Source organism: Ctenocephalides felis, unplaced genomic scaffold, assembly GCF_003426905.1.
Source record: "Ctenocephalides felis isolate EL2017-DRISC unplaced genomic scaffold, ASM342690v1 CF-g0.4_SCAFFOLD_00845, whole genome shotgun sequence".
NCBI lineage: Eukaryota > Metazoa > Arthropoda > Insecta > Siphonaptera > Pulicidae > Ctenocephalides > Ctenocephalides felis.
Window position 1 is genome coordinate 6,519,891 of NW_020536999.1, and position 20,039 is coordinate 6,539,929.

The 20,039-nt window shown below is 29.0% G+C and overlaps 2 protein-coding genes across 5 annotated transcripts in view; one reads left to right on the plus strand and one right to left on the minus strand.

Annotated features, from left to right (window-relative positions):
* Nucleotides 1-10,836, plus strand: part of LOC113363392 (probable basic-leucine zipper transcription factor J) — a 32,168-nt gene extending 21,332 nt beyond the window's left edge. For 2 of the 3 annotated variants that reach the window (XM_026605889.1, XM_026605891.1), the window contains exons 4-9: nucleotides 1,116-1,526; nucleotides 1,600-1,671; nucleotides 3,641-3,845; nucleotides 4,103-4,202; nucleotides 6,065-6,293; nucleotides 9,930-10,836. In XM_026605889.1, the coding sequence (XP_026461674.1) occupies nucleotides 1,116-1,526; nucleotides 1,600-1,671; nucleotides 3,641-3,845; nucleotides 4,103-4,202; nucleotides 6,065-6,293; nucleotides 9,930-10,438 (1,526 nt within the window). In that variant the 3' untranslated portion in view covers nucleotides 10,439-10,836. The remainder of the gene's footprint in view (nucleotides 1-1,115; nucleotides 1,527-1,599; nucleotides 1,672-3,640; nucleotides 3,846-4,102; nucleotides 4,203-6,064; nucleotides 6,294-9,929) is intronic. The other variant, XM_026605892.1, reaches the window with a different exon arrangement.
* A 7,232-nt stretch (nucleotides 10,837-18,068) lies between these two features.
* On the minus strand, nucleotides 18,069-19,514 carry LOC113363550 (zinc finger protein 525-like). Of its 2 annotated transcripts, none has more exons than XM_026606041.1 (2): nucleotides 19,434-19,514; nucleotides 18,069-19,355 (listed from the first exon to the last, which is right to left on the minus strand). In XM_026606041.1, the coding sequence occupies exon 2, from the start codon at nucleotides 19,293-19,295 to the stop codon at nucleotides 18,138-18,140; it is 1,158 nt and encodes a 385-aa protein (XP_026461826.1). In that variant the 5' UTR covers nucleotides 19,296-19,355; nucleotides 19,434-19,514; the 3' UTR covers nucleotides 18,069-18,137. The 2 variants fall into 2 exon arrangements, with proteins under 2 accessions (XP_026461826.1, XP_026461827.1); XM_026606042.1 differs by having other exon boundaries at nucleotides 18,069-19,338; nucleotides 19,434-19,481.
* Nucleotides 19,515-20,039: the final 525 nt, after the last annotated feature.

Sequence of the window (20,039 nt, forward strand, 5' to 3'; positions counted from 1 at the left end):
GTATTTGTAATAATATATTTGTAAACGTTTAAAATTTCTCGAATATTTTATTACGGTACGGGAAGTACCAGCAATTTTCCTTAAGGGGGTATTCTAGTGTAGAGCGATGAATTTTAGGTCAGTTTTAAGTGTCGTAAAAGAAAGCAATGAATGATTTTACTATCCATTTTTTTACCACTTGTTTATTAATATTATTAAAATACAAAACAAAAATTAAAAAATAAAAAATTTGAAAATTGAAGAAACTGGCAGCTGATGAAGTGAGGGGTCTAAAAAATTGGCACCGCAGTCTTGACATGATTTCAGCCCTCCTAGATAAAAGATTATTAATCTACAATTATGTCGCAATCGCCCGAACTAGCGATAAGTAAAAATTTTTTTTTTACAAATTGGCGACTGTTTGAAAAAAAGTGTATTTTTTACTGTTTATTTTTAGTTTCTCGAATTTTTTAAATATAGTAAAAATCGGAATTTGGGGATGATGCTAGTTCGGGCTACAGATAGGTCTATAAACAAGACTCTCTGAACATTTCAAGGGTATCGGTCGAGTAGAATTCGAGAAATCGTGTCAACAGTACTGAAAAAGTCTGTTCTGAGAAAAACGCATTTGAAGTTTTGCGTGAAGCCAAACCAGTTTGGAGACCGAGTCAGTAAAATGCCTATATCTCCGAAAATAATTCAAATTTTCAAAAACCTTCTCGTACCCATATTCTTAGATAGTTAAACTTTGAAAATATGAAATTAAAAAAATCGTTTTTTTTTTTAATTTCTACACTAGAATACCCCCTTAAGGCACGATGCCATACACCACTAATTTTTGATACTTTTTGGCCCGATTTCCTCTAGACAAATTTGCCCCGGAGTTGTTTATCAAATTCTAATTATAGTTTAAAAATATATCTGCATTCTCTCACATGAACTGAACTGATAAGAAATAGTAGATTACTAGTAGTAGATAATTTGGAGAATGCAAGCAGTCGAATTTAATGAGGACGTTGTTTATCTGAAAGTAATATGATAAATATTATTCATAATTGTTGGACTACCCATTGGCCAGTTGGTAACAAAGTTATTTTGTATATTTTTTACCATTTTGCCATTTTTCTAATTTTCAGATCACCAATCAGCACCAAGAATCATAAACCTCCAATCCCAGAAACCTCTACAGTATGGCAGAAAGCAAAACTACGGCATCACCAAAAGTAATTCAGGAACCAACACCTACACCATATCGTCTGCACCGAATATGAACCAATCATCATCATCATCTTCAAACAACCAGAACGTCAGGAAAGTCATCAGATTGTCGACTGTCAATTCTGGAAACACAAACAACCCCAGGTCGATCCTTTTGCCTGTCACCATCAAGGATATGAAGGATTTGAGGACTATTAAAATTATAAACGCTTCGGGGTTGAAGAAGACGTCTGCTGGGATCAAATTGGCTGCTGCTAATCTTCTGCAGCAGGGGAAGCAGGGGTTGTTGAAGAATAATGTTGTTTTGACGCAGCAACAACTTGGATTAGGTAATAGGAAATAGGAAATATATTCATAGTTGCTGCTGATTTTGATTCTCATGCTGTATTTTTTCTGTTTCAGATGATTCCTTTAGTGAGAAAGGCTGCAACAGTGATGACTCTGTATTGTACGATGAGCATTACGAAGAAGAAGGTAAGTAGGGATAATAATACTTGTTTATCTTTTTAACTTCCCCTGGGGTAAGTTATAGTAATCGCAATAAAACTAATTTAAAATTGTCACTTTAAATTGATGCCATACACCACTAGTAATTACTATGGCATCGTGCCTCAAGGCAAATTGCTGGAACATCCCGTACCGTAATGAAACATTCGAATTTTTTTTAACGTTTTCAAATATACTATTACAAATAGTGTAACTTTCCTTATTTTTGCTATCTTGTTATATCTGAGCAAATCAAATGTAAATCATAAGTCAATTTTATTATCTCCAGAACATTAACAATCGTCATTTCATTTCGAATTCAATTTCAAAAAAAAATAGTTGCCTAATTTGCACAAAATGTACGTACGTGGAAATGGCGGGACCTGCCTTTGCCAAAAACTTATCGTCACTTCTCCCCATCATTACGAATTGAATGGTTTTTGAATCATTCAAATCGGATGCTCCGTACTCTCAAAATCTCGATTTCTATTTTCTGCACTCTTTGCTCGTTATCTCCGTACTTGCTGGACCTGCCTTTGCCACACATACAAAACACACACACATCCGTTTAGTTTCTGAGGTATGCCAATAAAATGTTCAGGAACCTTCAAAACGTCGAGAAATGCATAAATTTTCATTTTCGATTTTCGGCTTATTACTATAACTACCCTACGGGAAGTTAATAATATAAACTTTGATGATATTTGGGACATTTTGTTAAATAACTTAATATTTTGTTGTTTCTGCATAATTATGTTTATATATCCCAATAAAAACATTTTAAATAGCACTAGTTCAAAGACTTACAAATTTGCAGAGTAATATTAGGAACATTTTTTGACAATTCTTTAAAAAAAAAACTAACATTTAGTTCTAGGCATGCTTTTCTTGTTAGTTTAGCATAAAGGAGATAAAATTTACAAAAATTCTGTATTATTAGATTTATACATTCTGATATAAATACTTTGCATAAGACTAATTTGAAGTCGGAAATGTATATGAGGTACAATTTTTTTTAATTTCCCGTAGTAATCGCAAAAAATCGAAAATGAAATATTTTATATATCTTTACGTTTTAAAGGTTTCTGAGTATTTTGGTATACTTTAGAAAAAATTGATGTATGTGTGTGTGTGTATGCGTGTGTGTGTGTGTGCGGATACAAATTTTCGTCGACGATTTCGGGAACACCGATTGACCGATTTAAATAATTCAAAAAACATTCGATTCGTATTGATAAGGAGATGTGTTGATTTATTTTTGGCGAAGGCAGATCTAGCCGTTCCGAAGATACGGGGCAAAAAGTGCCAAAAATGGTAACTCAGTTTTTAAGAGAGAACGGAGCGTCCGATTGTAATAATTCAAAAAACTTTTCACTTGTTTTGACAAGTTGAAGAATTGATCAAATTTTCGTGAAGGCGGGTCTAGCGGCTTCGGTGTTCTAGTAAAAAAAGTAAAAAAATGCCATTTTGCGGTCAAAAATGATCATTAGGCATGTGCACATCAAATTATCAGATATTTTATAGAGATTTTAACAATAAGTATAAATTTTGTTTACATTCCTATGGGTTCCGTACCAATGCTTATTCGTTAGACGGCGGCGCGGCACTTACGCGCTTCGGTATTTCGTCTCTATGCAGTTAAAGCAGTACGATTGCTTTGAAAAAAAAGTTCAGATCTTCCAAAATATGTCCAAATGAAGAAAACATTTTTTTTTCAAAAAAAAAATTTTTTTCAAAAAAAGTAATTTTTTGTCAAATTTATAGTTTCTCAAAAATCTAATTTTTTCAAAGTAAAATTTTTTCAAAAATGTGTTAATCGTTTTTGAAAAAATAATAATTTTTGGTACGGGAAGTTCCAACAATTTGCCTTAAGGCACGATGCCCTAATTGTCTTAAGACAGAATTCCACTTACAGCTAGTTTCATAACAAATTGACCATAATTATCTTCTACCCCAGGTGAATCAGCATACCCTCGTCTGGTGTTGACGGCAGAGGAGCAAAGACTGCTAATAAAAGAAGGCATCACCCTACCATCGAATTATCCGCTCACGAAACACGAAGAGCGCGAACTGAAACGCATCAGGCGCAAAATCAGGAACAAGATCAGCGCCCAGGATTCGAGGAAACGCAAGAAGGAATACGTCGATGGATTGGAAGACAGGTAATAAAGGATTATATTGGAGATTGGAGATTGTGTAAGGAATATTTTGGATTTAATATGTTAATTTTTTTTAAATTTTATTGGCCTCCGCTTTACAGCATTCTTAGCCACATACATTATTCAATTTAATCTTCATCATATTCTATACAATTCTTACATATATATTTCTTATACATTCATCATATACATACTATCTCTTCTTATATCCTAATCTTCCATTCAATTTTCATTCTTCTTCTAATTTGTGAATATTGCAGGGTGAAACAATGCACTGAAGAAAATCAGTCCTTGATGAAGAGGATTAAAGTTTTGCAAAATCAAAACCAATCGTTGGCTACTCAGCTGAGAAAGTTACATGTAAGTACCAACTTTAACTCGCATCATTAATGTTATTTAACTTCATGTAGGGTAAGTTACAGTAATCGCAAAAAAATCGAAAATGAAAATTTGTATGTATTTTCACGTTTTGGAGGTTTCTGAACCTTAGAAAAAATGGAATTGTGTGTGTGTGTGTGCGGATACAAACTTTTGTCGGCGATTTCGGGAACACGGATCAACCGATTTCAATAATTTAAAAAATCTTCGATTTTTACTGATAAAGAGACGTGCTGATTAGTTTTTGGCAAAGGCAGGTCTAGCCGTTTCGAAGATACGGGGCAAAAAGTGCCAAAAAATAGTATTTCAGTTTTTGAGAGAAGAGAGCGTCCGATTGGAATAATTAAACAAAACATTTTGTTTTGTAGACGGTGTGCAAAAGATGCTTTCACAGAAAATTTCTATTTTCGAAAAATTTTGAAACAAAAATTCAAAATTTTCAAAAAAAAAAAATTAAAGTATCAAAAAATTCAAACCTTCGAAATTTTTCATTATTTTCAAAATTGCACCTATCAATTGTAAGTAAGACATTAAAGTCTCGATTAACAAAAATAAATTATAGCAATAAAAAATTTTGAAAAATTACAAAAATATCAGAATTTTCAAAAAATCGATTTCTTACAAAAATTTTAGAATATATCGGAAAAACTCTATTTTAATTTGAACTTTCAAACAAATTTTAAAATTTTGACGAAAATCCAAAATTATTTAAAAAAAATCAAATTAAAAAAAATTAAACAAATTTCTTGTGAAAACATACACATACGTAGTTTTTAACTTAATTTTATGTTTTCTCGACGTTTCAAGCCATTCTGAATCGAATGAGACCAACATTTGGAAAAAGTATGTATGTGTGTGTGTGTGTGTGAACAATTTTTTTGCCGTAAATCGACGTTTTATCAAAAACGGCTGGACCGATTTTAAAAATTTAAAAACCATTTGGTGTATCTCGATGAGGACTAGCGTTTATCAATCAGCCAAGCCGTTTGTAAATCGCAGAAAAATGAAAATTTTTTTGTCCTTGTTTTAACCCGCAATTCTGAATCCATTTTAAAAATTCAAAAACCGTTCGAAAGATATTAGTTGGGATTGATACTGATTAGTTTTAGTTGAAAATCCACCGAGCCGTTTTCTTGTAATTAACTGTTGAAAAAAAATTTAAGGCGATTTTCATGGAACTTTTTTTGGCGATATAAATCATGGTCTTATAGAACTTACTATAATATTACGGCCTTACGATAAGTAGTTTAATTTTAAAAATTCATTAAAGTTTAAGAGAATGATTAAGTTTGTTTGACGTTTGTTAAAATTAAAATTAGACGATTTACTTGGTGTAACGATAGAGTACTTGGTTTTAATGAACATACTAAACCATTAAAGTCCTACAAAAAACTGGTTCAATTATAAAAATTGTTGATTTTTGAAAATTTGCTTTTAGAAAATACTCCGAGTTGACGTGTACATTTTCAAATATATATAATAAATCCACTCGGAATACTTTTAATTACTCATAAATTAATTTATAGTTTATTGATTAGGTCGATTATTTACACATATCGGGGAAGTTCATGTAACTTGCCTCTAGGCAAAATACTAATACCAACTAGTTTTAGAATACGATTGTCACAAAAGCACTTATAATAAATTTACAGTATTTATAATAAATAATCTATGTGAAGATATTTAAAACAATTGTAATTAATTATTGAGTAATTTTCATTGATTGGTGACTATTCTCATTCCTCGAACATTTCGTTGCGATACGGGAAGTTTCAGCAATTTGCCTTAAGGCAAAATACCAATGCACCACTAGTTTTTTTTTTCTATTTTCTTTTTTCCTCTAGTCTATGTTGGCAAAGGGCACAAACAAGACAACGCAGCCTGCAACCTGCCTAATGGTCCTCTTGCTGAGTATGGCCTTGATAGCAGTTCCGTCCCTGCGTCCAGGCGGCACCAGCGTCGCCTCGCAGCAGGAACTGGCAGCGCAGCAGCGGCAGCAGTCGGAGGCGCAGCAGAGAGGAGAAAATATGATGGCCTCGACCAGAAGATCGCTTCTGTACACGAACGCTCAAGGTAGGAAAAGATACATATATAGAATAAATAGACAAGTGTAAGATTTATATATATATATACTATATATATATATATATATATATATATATATATATATATATATATCTTGATAGTTTTTTCGACGTTGAAACATATTTCAAAGTAACAAGCAGCCCATTCGTCGAAATAAAAAAGGTATAAAGTATAAAAACTTTTATTTATACGTTTCGACACAAGATGCGTGTCATCATTCAGCAACACAGGACAAAAACACTCAACAAAAATTTATTTTAAAAAATTGAACTTAATAACAATTAGAAAAAAACATTTTTTTAGAAAAAATTATGAATAACTAAAAGATTTGAAAACTAATTTGACTAAAAGTTATGAAATGCATAATTGTGAAGCGAGAGTGGATGAGTGTTGAGTCGAGTCTGGATGCTCGGTATGGGCGTGTTTCTCGCTTCACAATTATGCATTTCATAACTTTTAGTCAAATTAGTTTTCAAATCTTTTAGTTATACATAATTTTTTCTAAAAAATGTTTTTTTCTAATTGTTATTAAGTTCAATTTTTTAAAATAAATTTTTGTTGAGTGTTTTTGTCCTGTGTTGCTGAATGATGACACGCATCTTGTGTCGAAACGTATAAATAAAAGTTTTTATACTTTATTACCTTTTTTATTTCGACGAATGGGCTGCTTGTTACTTTGAAATATGTTTCAACGTCGAAAAAACTATCAAGATATATATATATATATATACTAGATGACCCAACAGACTGTGTTCTGTACTGGCGTCAACAATTTTTTAATATCCCATACTAATATTTACCGTTCACCTGAAAATAATAATTATTGTTTTTTAAATTACTCTTCACGCCAAAATGTTTATACATTTACTAGCAAACCCGACGAACTCCGTTTCGCCACCAGATGGTTTCGTGAGAAAGATGAAAAATTTTTTTGTTTGTTTTATATTTGAAAAAGAAAAATTTGGTTTTATTGCACAGCAGTAATGAATTTATTTCGATTACAAAAATGAAGTGTTTTTTAGTTGAACTTCTCTAAGTAAATGAAAGTGAATCTGCAAACTATCCGTTTCATTGAGGTGCTCTTTGGTAAACCACATTTTTTGTTTTTTGGTCTGACGTTAACACAAACAAAGCGGATGGTTTTCCAACTCGTGAACAGGCAACGTACAACTGCCCATGTGAAAAACAATGATTTTCTAAATAATCTATTTGAAATTTATCCCGCAAACACTAAGCGATTGACTTTGCGACTTGTTATTGCGAACGCAAGGCGAACTGGAAATTGCAATCGTTTGAAGTCAAACCAAATCGCCAGAAATTTTTGATTGAATGGTGAAATTCAGTGCGTGTACATCATTATACTTTGCGGAAAGAATTGTTCGTTAACTTAACCAAGCATAATCCTGATAATTCTCACTAATGTCATTACTCGAATTTTTAATTACGGTGCGTGAAGTTTCAGCAATTTGCATTAAGGCACGATGCCATGCACCACTAATTTTCTTAGATATAAACCTTGCGGAGCTCGAGACCTTTCCAACGAATGCAAAATCGTCGAAATCGGTTCGTGCGTTCTGGAGTTATTTCGTCAGCAAGGAAAACCCGACTCATTTTTATATATATATAAAAGATAATATGAGCGATGTTAAATGTAGAACTGCTTTAAATAAAATGATGAGTCTCAATTCCCACAACTATATTAGAAATTGAAGTCTTTTAAACGGTATAACATAACCATAACCATAACATAACACTGGTACTTTTGAAAATTGAAATTGAAGTCTTTTAAGCGGTATAACAAATTCAGAAAGAATTAATAATTTATAGTATCCGCGGTAAAAGTACAATATTACCTTGGATTTTTTCACTCAAAATAATTGCTCCAATAATGTTGCCTATATTTTATAATCTCGTATAATATTTTAACTGGTTTTTAGTAATAAGGTGACCATACGTCAATCCCGGATTTCACCTTGTGTCCCGGTTTTTTTTAAAAGCATTATTTGTCCCGGATTTAGATTTTTTGTCCCGGATTGTCTCCGGTTTTCAAAAAATATACACTTAAATTGAATTTTCGCCGAAATTTATTAATAAAATTACAACTATCACATTAAATATCTGAAAATATTTCATTTGAGCGTAATCTATGTACGTAACAATAAGTTATGAATACGTTATGATATTGCTGAATTCAAAATTCTGAAGGCGGTCAAATAGACTCTTACATTAAAAAATTCGACGAAAAATAACAAAAATTTTAACAAAAACGCCTGTCATAAACCCTATTTTGCCAAAATTACTTATGCTTTTATAATTATACAAAAAATTGGTTCATTTAAATCAAATTAATTTTTATTGCTTTCTTAAATAGTATTTGCTATTTTTGAAAAAATAAGCTTTAAATAATCAAATTAATTATTTTATATATTACTAAGAAAAATGTGATTCAGATATTATAATTACCCTATTATTTTTCCTGTTTTAACCATTTATTATTAAAATTATTATCATTAATTAATATTTGGCTTTTGAAACATTTTACTTATATATTTTGAACAGTTTATGCGTTTTATTCTATTGAGCAAATCATAGAGAGCAAAAAAATTGTAGTCTTTCATTATTAAACATAACACTGGTACTTCATATTGGATTATTTTAATTTAATTTTTTATTCTTCAAGATATCCAAAATTGCATCTTAAACTTCTCCTAATTGATATCGTAAGAGCCAAATCATATGTATTCATGTTTACCTTTCCATTTGTATTTTTAAAGTGAAAATTTCAACGTATTTTAAAAATATTGTGCAAATATTAGTAAAAGTAGCAAAGAAATTATATATTTATTGAATTATATTGAAAAAAAACTATATTAAATATTTCATATTCGAATCTTTTGTTGGCCCTGATTAATACTTAATTTCATATTTTAAGTGAATTAATTCAAGCCAAATCCTGTTCATATATGTATTCAATCTGCCATACATATACTGCATCTTATATTATTTTAATTTCTGACACATCTCAGCTGCTTTTTGGCAATAATAATGTGTTGACATTTCATTTTTCTTATTCATAATCGTAAATTTATTATACATATTCTAATATTGTCTAGGCTCATAAGTAAATTGAAATTTTTGGCAAATGACAGTTCTCATTTGTTTTCAATGCAAACAATGACATGTCGTTTTTTGCAATTTTTTCCATTTATTTCTACAATATTGCAATGTTTATGAGCTCCATATTTATATATAAGAAGATCATATAGAAAAGATGATCCTGATTAATTTGACTAAATGAAATGTGAACAAAATATACGCGTATAAAATATATATTTTCAACAAAATCACAAATTTGTTGTAAAAAATGTATAATAACAAATTAAACTTTTTTTTTATTTAAAAAGATATTTAAAGAAATGTATCTTTTTATTTAAAAAGATACATTTCAATATATAAATTTCGTACTTGAACGCTTAAAGTATGTGTACTATATTTAAAGTTTTAAAACAAACGCTGAATTTAAAGTACATTAGCACCATCTGTGATATGCCAAAAACACTCATACTAAGTAAAACGTATTTGTTCCCCATGATCTAGTGTTGATCATCCTATTTTCTTCCCCAGGTTACATGGAAGAGCCCATCGACGACGATCTCAACATGGACGACCTCCTCACTTTCCACTCGGATCACGACTATCCGGTGATCATGAAAAGGGCATCGAAGCCCGAAACGACTGCCAACGGTTCGCCCAGAAAACGCGTCCTTATAGACCTACCCGTCGACGACACCTGGCCGCCGCCCAAGATGAAAAAGTACGACAAGAACGACGAAATGGGCGTTCTTTACGACGAGGAATCCCTGGACGTTAAATCTGAAGTCGAGTACGATTATTATTATCCGGATGGGACTCTGGAACCGGACGGGGTTATTAATATGTACGATCCTTTGGAGGAGATGCTGGAAGGGCCTGGTTCTGTTTACACGATTGGAGGTAAGATCGGAGAGCTTTTGGATGTTGGTGTTCAGCAGGTGAGTGAGGTAGAGATGATTGGTGTCGATGCCAAAAATAAGTCGAAGAAGGTTGAGGTCAACCAGGGGGTCGTTGTGCAGGTCACCGAGGGGAAAAGATAAATGATGGTTAGAGATCCGGATTAACTCGTATTAGCCGGCTGTACTAATACGTAGTACAGTAATTATAGATTTTGAAACTTTTTAATAGTTTGTTTAATGTGGATAAAATATTTGTCAAAAAAACTCTTGGGCTAGTGAAGGGTCCGCCATATAACATTTTTTATTGGTAACAATTTAAAATTTTTGACAGCCATTAAAAAGTTAGACAGCCATTTCAATGATTTATTAACCAGAAGGATTGCACTTTCAAATAGAAAAGATTTCAATTGAGAAAATATTTATAGTTTATATATAGTATTTTCAAAAAAAAAGTTATCTGACGGACCCTATATTAGTTATGAGGTGAATTAAGATATATTGAAATATATATTAGGATGGTCCTTAAGGGGCACAACTAGTGTAACCGCCTAAAAAAAGGTGATTTTTGGGAATTTATATTAAAAAAACTACTTTATCAAAATTTTAGGAATATATTTATACATGTTTTAAGAATACACAGTAAAATTTTTCATATACAAATTAAATATTTTTTAAGTTATCGTCGATCTCCAACGGCGCGACAAAAAAAAAACCCTTTACGGCTGCAGTGATTCCGGCCTTCTACGTGGATGAAATTTAAAAAAAAATTCTCGTTAAACTAGATAATATTGTCTGTAAAATGAACTACGATAAAGAAAAAAAAACAAAAATTGACCAAATGACGGCGTTTTTTAAAAAAAAGTCGAATTTTACCCAAAATTTTGATCGTTTTGGGACTACCAAAATTTGAGTTTTGATCCGATCAAAAAATCGATAGGTCATTTTACGGAGAACTATATATAGAACATGCAAAAAAATTCGATAGTGATCGGATCATTTGTTTTTGAGTAATCGCTGCAGCAAATTCGGAAAATGATGTTTCGAAAAACGCGTTTGAAGATTAAGTGATCGTTATAATATATACTATATATATACTATATATATATATATATATATATATATCTTGATAGTTTTTTCGACGTTGAAACATATTTCAAAGTAACTAGCAGCCCATTCGTCGAAATAAAAAAGGTATAAAGTGTAAATACTTTTATTTATACGTTTCGACACAAGATGCGTGTCATCATTCAGCAACTACAACAATTTGAAAATTTTATTACTAATATAAACAACAATATAGATTAATTGTAGCATAGAGAAACATTATACACACCACAGGACAAAAACACTCAACAAAAATTTATTTTAAAATAAATATATATATATACTCTTGTATATATATATATATATACTCTTCCAATGGATGTAACTCAAAAACTATTTAAGATATCGATTTAAAATTTTAGTATGTTATTTTTAAAGGTATAACCTATCGAAATATGGAAAAATTGAAAATTCGATTTTTTGAAAATTTCACACTAGTTGTGCCCCTTAATGTGGATAAAATATTTGTCAAAAAAACTCTTGGGCTAGTATTAGTTATGAGGTGAATTAAGATAATATATAAAATATATATATTAGGATGGTCCTTAATATGGATATTTTCAAATTATTATGCTCCCAAGAGCTTAAATGCTTCCAAATTAACAAAAAAACTAGTGGTTCCTTAAAGCAAATTGCTGGAACTTCCCGTACCATCATGAAATTAAATTTTAAACGCTCTCAAATATATTATCACAAATACTGTAACTCTCATTATTTTTGCTATCCTGTTATATCCGAGTGAGCGAATCAAATGTAAATCATAAATCATAAATCAAATTATTTCCAGAACATTAACAATCGTCATTTCATTTCGAATTCAATTTCAAAAATAGTCACAGTCTAAACGCACTTGCAAATAATTCTGTGCGACATTTTCACTTATACTGTGCTTAGCTTGGCGGCATTTTCACATTTTTCAATAGTTTTCTCACAAAATCGGAAAACTGCTCTATTACATAAACATTCTAAACGCACTCGGGTAAACATTTGTACCAGAGTGGCGCTTAGACTGTGCTTAGCCTGGGTAATTTTTTGATTTTTTTTAATGCAAAATTACAAAAATATTTTTTGGAAAATAAAAAAATATGTATTAATTTTTCGAAAGAAATTCGAAAATGTCCATATTAAGGACCACCCTAATATATACATATATATAATAAAATATGAATAAAAATTGTAAATAGCGTTTTAAACAAAAAAAAAATACAAACTTATGTAACCGGTGGTATTAAAGCTTCAAAAACTTCATAAAGACGTTATAATTTAAATTACAAATTTTATTTTAAACTTGCCCTTAAAAACGTATCAAACTAAAATTTATTACACAAGTCTATCGGGAATAAATATCAAGTTTTTTTATCCCTTTGATTTCTTAATTATGTTATCGTTATAAATTAATATATTTTATTTTGTTTTATTCGATTACATAATATGTAGTGTTAAAAATAATCTTTGCTCGTATTACAGAATATTAAGGCTAATGATAGATTTTTAAATTAGTAGGTTAAATTATAAATATAAGTTATAAATATTATTAAAGCCCAAACGAAGTACTAAAATCATATACGTGTACATAGATAGTCGTTAGGTAATGGGAAAAGTATCAAGATATATTTGTATATATATATATATATATATATATATATATATATATATATGCTTGATATTTATAGTTAATATATTATCATATAATTATATCGACTTCAAAACTTATTATCAAATATATATGTACAAGTGCTTTTAAAATTTTAACATACTATTAAGAAATTTTATTCAAAATTTTTTAATATTAAATAATATAATATAAGCCCCACGAATCAAAATAATAATTGTATATAGAAGTTTATCTTAAACATTAGCTATTATTACATTATAATAAATCATAAAACATTTTTAGAGATAATTATTGTTTTCTGAATTTTATTAATATTATTATATTAATAGTCGTGTAATTTATTAATGGTCTCGTTATATAGGTTTAATTTAATTTTAATAATTTTAATTTAATAATAAATAATAATATAAAACGCAAATTCTGGCGCAGGAAAGCTGGACTTATTCTGAATTTTTTAAAGTTCGAATGGTACATGTATTTTGTATATAGTAACATAGGTATAAAATTTATTTTAAATTAATATTAATAACTAATATATATATATATATATATATATAATTATATATATATATATATATAATTATATATATATATATATATATATATATTATATATATATATATATATATATATATATATATATATATATATATATATATAATTATAATTTTTGACTGTGCATATACATATAGTTTATATTAGTTGAAAGTAGTTTATATTCGCTATCCCTACAACAATCAATTTTATTAATTTTATTCATTCGATTATATTTTTATCATGTATGATGTATGGACATGTGCATATATATATATATATATATATATATATATATATATATATATAGTTTTTTTACAAATTTATACAGTCTAAGTTCTAATAAACATCACTATGTTTATTAGAAAATTTCTCTACATTTTTTACTCTATATGGTGCATAAACTAAAAGTACTCTTTCGAATTTTCACGATTTTTTAAATCAAACCACTTTTCGTAGGCCTATAATATTTTACAACGTTTGTTTCACTCCATAGCAATAAATTATATCCTTACTTTTATATGTATAATATTTAACTGAAAATCTGACGTTCTTAATTTAATACGTTTGCAATATTTGCTTAAAATTTAGTATTAAATTTTTTAAATATTGTAAACTAAACCTAATATTTCTTATTGACGTATATACTCGTCATGAGTCGATTCTAACATTTAACTGGTCAAACAAAATTAATAGGTTTGTCGTATGTCCATGCATCATTATGCTTTACTAGTAAATATCTTAATATTTAATTATTAAATAATTAATAATAAGTTTTGCTTTCTATTTAATTCATTCCAATATTATATTTTAAGAATATCGATAATAATATAATATATATATATATATATATATAAATATTATATTAGAGAAATTTCTGGACAAGCCGTATATTAGATTAATTAATAATATTAATATATAATATTAATATTATTATGAGGGCGTGGAAATAATGAAACTTTTGGACTTAAAATATATATATATATATATATATATATATATATATATAAAGCGAGAGGTTTTTCTTCAGATGGTGAACTAATATGATAAAATTGTTCTTGTGCATCCATCCAGTAATTAAAAACAGTTTTATTGAAAGAAAATGTTTTTATTAAAAAAACATACGTTTCGGGTCTTGATTTGACCCATCTTCAGTGCATACAAATAAATTTGAAAAAAACCGCAAAAACACACGAAATTGCACGAATAAAAAATAAATATGAAACAAAAAAATTGATAAAACGTCGAGTTATGATAAATTTTAAACAATTGTAAAATTAAAATATTTTATTATAAAAAAGCTTATTCCAACCGAACATGTTGTCAGCTTGGAGTATGTGTTACGTGTGTTATTGCACTGAAGATGGGTCAAATTAAGGCCCGAAACGTATGTTCTCTGAATAAAAACATTTTCTTTCAATAAAACTGTTTTTGATTATTGGATGGATGCTCAAGAAACAATTTTATATATATATATATATATATATATATATAAAATTGAAAAATTTTAGCAGCCTATTCATTTAAATAAAAGAAAAACATTCTTTGTTAATTATACGTTTTGACACTTAATATGTGTCATCACTCAGCAAGAACAAAAACAAAAACTTAAAACACTAATTATTTTTTAAAAAAATATTTTTAAAAATTTAATAAAAAAATAACAACTAATTTTTTTTTTGAAAAATTAGCATTTTGCTTATTTGGCATTTTGCTGATTAAGCTATTTCAGAGCTGAATATTTATTCTTTTGTTATGTATGTATATATTATTTTGTTATGTATATATTGAGTTTCATTACTAATTTTTAAAAAATATATTTTTAAATTAATTTTAGTCTTAAGTTTTTGTGTTGCTGAATGATGACACACATCAAGTGTCGAAACGTGCAAAGAATGTTTTTCTTGTATTCAATGAATAGGTGGCTAATTATTTTCAAATTTATATATATATATATATATATATATATATATATATATATTCTGGTTCATACAATTTTGACTCTTAAATATAAAATATAATTTTAATCTTATCTTATCCATCGCTTGTAACAATTATCATCTTCTTTTTCCCGAGCTGATTATTTTTATTTCATTTTAATTTTAATTTCTAATAGTCGTATTAGTTTATAAGATAATTAATTAATATAGTTAATATAATTTTAATTAGTACCTACATATGTTACAAAATGCAATATATATTTTTATAAATTTAGATTTTTCATTTTAGCTATGGATATAATGTGTATTTAAACGGAATTAATATTAATAATAATTATTATTCGTAAATAATATATATTTATATTTATATATATATATATATATATATATATATATATATATATATAGAAATTGTTGTTTGGACGAATAAAAGCAACGCCGTCTGTTGCGGAGGGTGAAATATTGTTGTTTTTATTTATTATTGGTTCAAAATTAAATGTCGCATTTTAGACGACCTGTGTGTACGAGTATCGCTTATAGACGACTCGAAATCGATGCAAAGCATAAGTACGTTCCGTGTTTTGTATGCAGCTACTGATTGCAGTTACTTAAATAAAATACATTTCAGAATCCGAAATGAAACAAATTAATTAACTTCCCGTAGGGTAGTTACAGTAATGGGCCGAAAATCGAAGTTGAAAATTTTTGCAATTCTTCACGTTTCAGAGGTTTCTGAACATTTTTAAAGGACATACCTCAGAAACTAAATGGATGTATGTATGTGTGGGTTTAGTATCTCCGCACTTTTTCGTCCACGTTTTCGGGCGCACGGATGAACCGATTTGAATGGTTTAAAAAACATTCGATCCCTATTTATAGGGAGATGCGCTGATTAGTTTTTGGCAAAGGCAGGTTCAGCCTTTACGGAGATATGGAGCAAAGAGTGCAGAAAATAGAAATCGAGTTTTTGAGAGAACGGATCATCCGATTTGTATGATCCAAAAAACATTCAGTTCGTAATGACGGGGAAAAGTGGTTATTAGTTTTTGGTAAAGGCAAGTCCAGTCGTTTCGGAGATACGGAGCTAAATGTGCAAAAAACGGAAGTTTTTGAGTGAACTAAGCGTCCGATTTAAATGATTCAAAGAACTTTCTGTTTGTTTCAACAAAATAATTGCTTTTGAGGATAAAAAATTATTACATTTTTTTCCATAAAATATTTTTGTAATTTTGGATTAAAATTCAAAAAATCACCCAGGCTAAGCACAGTCTAAGCGCCACTCTGGTACAAATGTTTACCCAAGTGCGTTTAGACTGTTTATGTACTGGAGCACTTTTCCAATTTTGTGTAAATTAGGCAACTATTTTTTAAGTAAAACTTCTTTAGGCGCGACATGGATGTAAATCCGTACAAATGCAACGGAAATTGTTACGCCAACGTGAAGTGAGTGTCATTCGCTCTCGATGATATGATTTCTATACGGGACTTTATACGTGCGTACGTCACCGAAAGCGTGAAGCATATTGTTCAAATTTCCGGTGTTATGTCAAAACTTTCAAAGGTTAAATATGTAGTAGTATAAATTCTGAGTTAATAAAAATGTCAGGATCGGAAGAATATTTTATCCCGTCCTCCATAAATAATTGTAGTGCAAATAATCGCAAATAAATAAAGAAACATTTGAAAAATCTGCGCTGCGTAAGAAATGTAAGTTTATTGAAGTAATTTGTATTATGCGAGTTTTTCGAGGTTACTATATACGTTTGAGGTTATTACTCAAATGGAAAATATTTTTATAAAAATATTCAAATATTTAAACAAACAAGCAGTTAATAATGAAGTTCTACAAACACAATTACATGATGAGTGAAATTGTGGAAACATTATTTCTTCATTGGAAATTTAACGTAAGTTTACATGTCTCTCTTTTATGATGGCTATAAAGACTAATTTTAATTTATTTTAATAGTAATTATAAATATTGAAACAGGTTCAAAGCCTCTTACAAACTCTGAAAGATCAAGATTACATTGTGAAACAAAACAACTGCAGGAAAATAATCGGTTACTGCCAATTTATTAGAAAATATTGAGCCAGGTATCATTTTAGATGTTAATAAGTAAGAATCTTTTGTCACATTTAAACATATTATTCTGTTATCTGACGATGTTAACTGACCATATTAATTTAAACCATAATATAGATTTTTTAACCCAAAAATTTTAGATTTTGTAGAGAACGTAATTGAAAGGAGATTCGCTGAGGGGTTGTTTTTGCAATTGCATAACCACAGGGTCATAAACAAACGCTTCGACAATACGGCCCTGAACGAAACAAACACGTGGTTCCTAAATAGCGTGTCAAAATTTCTTTTCATTGTTTCATTTAATTTCAAAATTAAGAAATTGGATTTTCTGGTGAAAATCATAAACTTCTTTGGGAGTTAATAATAATGAAAATTGTAGAATTTTAGAAAAAATAATAGGGCTTTGAATAAAACAAAAATAAATAGCATTTATACTATGTATTGATATTATTACATACAATTCACCGATTATGAATAACAAACAGAGTTGTGACTGAAATATATATTAAATAAAGCGCAATTAATATTCTGTATCAATATAAATTAAGTAAATGGATGGAATTATAAGATGGGACGATTTCTAGACTTATTCAAATAATTAGTTGACTTTTTAATTACTGTTTGTTCTCTAGTATGTCCTCTTACATGTCGCTTTAATACAGGTTTTGTTTTGAATGTTTTATTGCATGTCTCGCATTCATAAGGTCGTTCTTTTGTATGCACTACTAAATGCTTTCTTAAAATACTTGACTGTGAAAAAGTTTTTTTGCATCTTACGCACTCATGAGGGCGTACTCCAGTATGTACTATTTTATGTTGAGTTAATGATTGTTTTGTTTTGAATTTTTTATTGCATATTTCACAATCATAAGCACGTTCTTCAGTATGCACTGATGAATGTGATTTTAATACACTTAACCGTAAAAACGTTTTATTGCATATTTTGCACTCATAAGAACGTTCTCCAGTATGGACCACTTTATGTAGATTTAAGCCATGTTTCATTCTGAATCTTTTATTACATACTTCGCATGCGTAAGGACGTTCTCCAGTATGCATTGATAAATGCCGTCTTAAATTACTTATCTTTGAAAATGTTTTTTTGCATAATACGCACTTATGAGAGCGTTTTCCAGTATGGACTAATTTATGTTCATTTAATAGTTTTTTTATTCTGAATGTTTTATTACATATTTCGCATGTGTAAGGTTGTTCTTCAGTATGCACTGATAAATGCTGTGTTAAACTACTTGACTGTGTAAATCTTTTATTGCATATTTTGCACTCATGAGGGCGTTCCCCAGAGTGTATAATTTTATGTCGTTGTAAGTTATGTTTTGTTGCAAGTGTTTTACGGCATATTTCACATGTATACGGTTTCAATTTATTAGTTGTTTCACTTTTTCCTGAAACTTCTTCAAATGATTTGTTTGTACTATCCACTAAATTACTTGATTCACTGATCTCTTCACCACATATATAAGAACTTTCATCTAATACAGTTTTGTTTCTACTAGTCAAATCATCTTGGTCATCAATCGTCTCTTGTTTTATTTCCTCATCAATTGTAACCTCAGATTTTAAAAATTGCTGCCGACATATATCATCATCCATATACAAATCTGACGTATCATAATCATCAAATTCCTGTTTCACTTGAGGATAATCATCCATAGGTTCAATTTTAATTGTTTTGTTTGAATCTGTTTCTTCAGACATGTTTGAGGTTTATAGGTTATAATAAACAAACTGGTGATGGGTTCTTAAAAATTGAGAAGTCTGAGTGTATAATAATATATGTGTTACAATATTTATTAATTAGTTTATTGTTTAATATGATATAATGCAAACACTGACCTTTTTACTGAATTTATCTTCGAATTTAACTGTAATAATTCCATTGCATTAACCACTTTGACATTTCTCCTCCATTTTGCTTTTATAAACAACAGATCAAGCTGAAGTTAACAACAATTCAGCAGCGTGATTTTCGGCGGCAAAATTTGAAATACGAAATTATTATTAGTTTCAACAAAGATAACATAAAATCTGAAGATACAAAACTTTTTGAGAAGGAACAAATAAATGTGCCCATAATTATGAAAGTGGTCTAAGTCAAAATTAAAAAAAAAATGAGTTTATCAGTTATTTCATACCACATTATTTCAAACTAAATGTATTCAATGTAATTTTTACGAAATTGTCAAAAATAAACCATTAGATAGTGGTTGTAATTTTAACATTATATGGAATTCATTTAGTGTTAATTATGAAAGTGGTCTAAGTCAAAAATTTAAAGAAATTATATAGAAAAAAGCAAAAGAAAATTCGATGGAATATTATGGATTCTCATTTGATTTGCAAAAGGCTCTTCCGTATCCTAAACTGTCTGTTTCGTTAGCCTATTATAAGCGAAATATGTATGTATGTATATAAGTATCCGGTCATTCCTTTCTACCGAAT

Excerpts from the sequence above, each read along its gene's own strand:
- LOC113363550 (XM_026606041.1), bottom strand. The coding sequence starts at position 19,295 with ATGTCTGAAGAAACAGATTCAAACAAAACAATTAAAATTGAACCTATG.